At 50.3% G+C, this 3,732-nt stretch overlaps 1 protein-coding gene across 1 annotated transcript in view; it reads right to left on the bottom strand.

The window, feature by feature from the left end:
- Positions 1–3,235, bottom strand: part of LOC308127743 (tensin-1-like) — a 59,724-nt gene extending 56,489 nt beyond the window's left edge. Inside the window, exon 1 of the mRNA XM_080493016.1 lies at positions 3,097–3,235. Within this exon, the coding sequence (XP_080349142.1) occupies positions 3,097–3,177 (81 nt within the window). The 5' untranslated portion in view covers positions 3,178–3,235. The remainder of the gene's footprint in view (positions 1–3,096) is intronic.
- Positions 3,236–3,732: the final 497 nt, after the last annotated feature.

The following is a 3,732-nucleotide window of genomic DNA, read 5'->3' as shown; positions in this document are numbered from 1 at the left end:
GGGTGATTATACACCCTGGCTGCATTTTGTTGAGGCGCCAATTTTTAGGTATGAGTGCGAAACTTGTCAAAAAAACCAGAATGTTTTACTATTTGCTTGGCAGTTTTGGCCCTTCGGTCTTATGTGTGACACCCCTTGTTTAAGGTCTTTCAAGGGTCCCGGGAGTCCCGGAGTTAATTCCATCCAATGGGTAAAGACAGAATACATCCTGGATATAATTTGTGAAAAAAAATAAATCTAAACTGTCGTGGGACTTCTTGAATAAACTGTAATTTAAGCGACACCCCTTACGTAACATAAGGCCCGTGGACCAAAAGCAGCAAGCGAGAGGCTTTAATCCGGCCGAAACACCAAGCGAATTGTCAAAATTTCCCCAAAAATAGTTTTTAAAAAGTGACACGACACAACGCTGAGATCCAAACTGGGATATCGGTGATGCTGCCATGACAGCTAGCTACCTCGAAGCTAGCAAACTAGCATTGGGCCCCGTTTCACGTGAAACGTGCCGTTGCGTTTTGGGCGTCCCGTTTACCCCAGCGCTGCTTGGATCGACTGAAAAAGCGACTTTTTGAAAACCCGTCTCGATGGAGTTTAGAGTTGTAGCCTTGTTGCTAACAAACTACCCTCAGAGCCATGCTGTTTGTAAAAACACCCATGATGCAGCAGTTAAATTTTTTCACTGTATTTTCCGCCATTACAATTGGCTTGACGTTGACATTAGAGCGTATACTCTGCAAAACTAAGAAAAACTCGAAAGGTCAAATTTAAAGGTTATCACGGCGCTATTTTCCCGCTCAAGATGAAATCACGCCGAACCAAAATGTGTTTAAATTCAGATTTTTTTTTTTGGGGGGGGATGATACTATTTTTTTTCTGTGTGATTCATATCTTCTAAATTTCACATAAAGCACCTTTAACTTATATTTTTTTCAAATGCATATTTGGCTGTTAATCGCGGTCCAAATCGATTGAATGGAGAGCGATGGGTCCACGATGTGCGCCTCATGTAAACACCGGCGGGGAAAAATCCTTCAAAAATCATGCGTCAGATAACCGTTCGCGGCGCCGCTTGGCATCTCGCCGAGCAGTAACGAGCCCACAGAAGTATTTGTAAAAGAACTCGCATGCCTTTTCTTGCATTCTTTTTTTTTTTTTCTTTTTTTTTTCCCCTCCGTCAGCATGTCAAATCTAATATTCTCTCTCTCTTGTGGCGATAAATTATTAACAGCGTGTATTTGAGGAGCTTTCTTAGAACCTCGCACGTCACTCCGCCTCGCTTCCACAACGTCCGTCCGTGTTGTTGTTGTTGTTGTTGTTGTTGTTGTTGTTGTTGAATCGGTCGATAATGTCGTATTCGGAGCATCTGGACGACTCAATGGCTCGGCTTTTTGCATATGCAGTGCGTGGGAGCTTTCTCCTCCCCCCCCCCCCCCCCCCCGCCCCCCCTTCTCCCTCTCCTCGCATCTAAAAGGCTTCTTTCCTCCACTGCAAGCTCCAGAAAAAGTAGGGCAGATGCTTCATTTAACACTTCGCATGCTGTGTTTACATTACACCACCAAAAAAAACAAAAAAAAAATAAAATGGCGTGACGCAGCATTAAAGGGAATCGGTAATACGTGACACTTCGGGACTATCCGAACTCGCCCCCCCCCCCCCCCCCCCCCCCCCCGCCGCGTTGTTCTTGTTTTCTCAGCGGAAAGCCCCCGGTTCCTGACAACACTCCGTTCAGAAGGAGAAGTGAGCAGCAGCGGATTAAATTATACAGGAGAAAAACCCAGAAATAGCTCGAGTGCGAAGGCCGCGCCGACCCTCCGACGCAAGAACAGCGTCGGTACGAGGCCGCCACCGCCGCCGCCGCCGCCGCCGCCGAGCAGCAGGCTAGGCTAGTGCCGCTCAGATAACGGAGCCTTGCCGGCCATTTGTCCGTCAAATAAATGAGAAGAACGAACTCGACCTTTAACGACCTTACGTTTTGGAACTCTCCCACTTTTAAGTCGGATTTGACAGCGAACGCTGAGAAAACGTTTCGCGTCTCAAAATCCGCCCTCAAAGTTCGCGGCCAGCCAACGCCGCACGAAACCAACCTAATGAACTTAGACGTGACGCTCACTGCGTGCGGATTGTACGGTGAAAACACAAGCTGAATCGCGGCCAACGACAACGTGAGTTGACGCGATTGCGCCAGAATAAAACGACGTGAACACGGACGGAGCCTGGCGGGGAGAGAAATCCCGCCAAAAAGAGGTTCGCTTGAAGTAAATTACTTGTTCGCATCTGCTAGCATTTTACATTAGCATTCGCTGCTATAGTCTTGTTGCAGCAAAACACACGACGTGTAAACAAAACAATCACAAACAACATCGATCGTCCCGAACATCTTACAATGTCTGAATTTGATCGTGACGGCCGTCCTTGTGACGTAAACCCGCCGATTTAGAGCCAAGACCGGAGATATCGCCACAATACTCGCGAGACTGTGACGTCGTAAATCTGTGAAGTGGACATGGTCGCGTCTCGGGATTAATCGTTGTGTCAGTGAATCTCGGTCCATATTTAATTCCGTAATTCGAGATTGAGCATCAAGACCGGCGGCGTGAACGTCGCCCAATGCTCTCTAACGCCGTTGAAGTGAAGACGCCTCGTTTCGGAAAAGTTTCGCGTGTTCACCAGAACGATGTCGCTGGCACGCCAGGCCACTCGCGGGTGCTGCGGTTTGTTTTTGTCATGAGACCACACGGACATGTGCACAGAGAACAATACGCTATGAACAATACAAGGACATTCGCAAGGACGGACGACGAAATTGGATAGGATTGGAGTCCCAGGCGCCGGAGGCCGCCATGTTTGTTATCGTCCAGCTACCTGCACATGTGCAGAAGAACTATTTACATGGCGCTCATGCGCAGAGTCTGTCGGGGCCCGAGCGTTTCTCTCATTTTCGAAAAGTTGCGTCTCCGGCGTCTCCGAGTTGCGTGAGCGGACTCGCGCAGCGACAGCTTTGCTTTCTCGCTTGAAAATCGCCGCCACGTTCGGCGCGTTCGCAGGCGACGGCGTCTGCCGTCCCGCTCCCGGTCCTCCCCAAGAGGGTTCCCTTACCCAGAACATGCAGGAGAGGCAGACCCAGGTCCTCGCCCTCCCCGCCAGAGCCGAGGGAATCGACAGCGACACCGAGGGCATCACGGCACAAATCCACGATATTCCCAGAGATTCCCGGCGGCTCGGCGACGCGCGCCCATGCCAGAGGCGCGAGGTGCACGGGGAGGTTTGCGGCGAATGGGGAACGCCGCTCTGCTTCTCCCTCTCTCTCTCTCTCTCTCTCTCTCTCTCTCTCGATGGTCTTCCTCAGCTCCCGCCTTCTCCTGCTCTCTCTCTCTCTCTCTCTCTCTGTTGAAGTGTGGTAACTCTATTCCTTAAAGCCCCCACCCTTTTTTTTCCCCCCTAAAACTCTCCTCAAATGATCCTCGTTGACCAACTCTCCACCCCTTCCAGCTCCCTCACCTCTCCCTCACCCCCTCCCCCTTTATAGCACAGCTTGCTCGCTCATGTCTGTGCTAATGTCACTTCAATTTTTCATCAGCGTCCCTCTTTTCCCACATCCCTCCGTCCCTTCTTCCCCTCCGAAACATACCTGCGAGTCAATACGGATTACCGAGCGCGCGCACGCGGCGGTGACACATCGTTTAAGCGTTGATGAAAGCAACGAAACGCCAGGCAACAGTTGCTCTCTTATCC

The sequence above is a fragment of the Lipophrys pholis genome (genome assembly GCF_963383615.2).
Source record: "Lipophrys pholis genome assembly, chromosome: 23".
Lineage (NCBI taxonomy): Eukaryota > Metazoa > Chordata > Actinopteri > Blenniiformes > Blenniidae > Lipophrys > Lipophrys pholis.
This window is presented reverse-complemented; position numbering and strand designations above follow the sequence as displayed.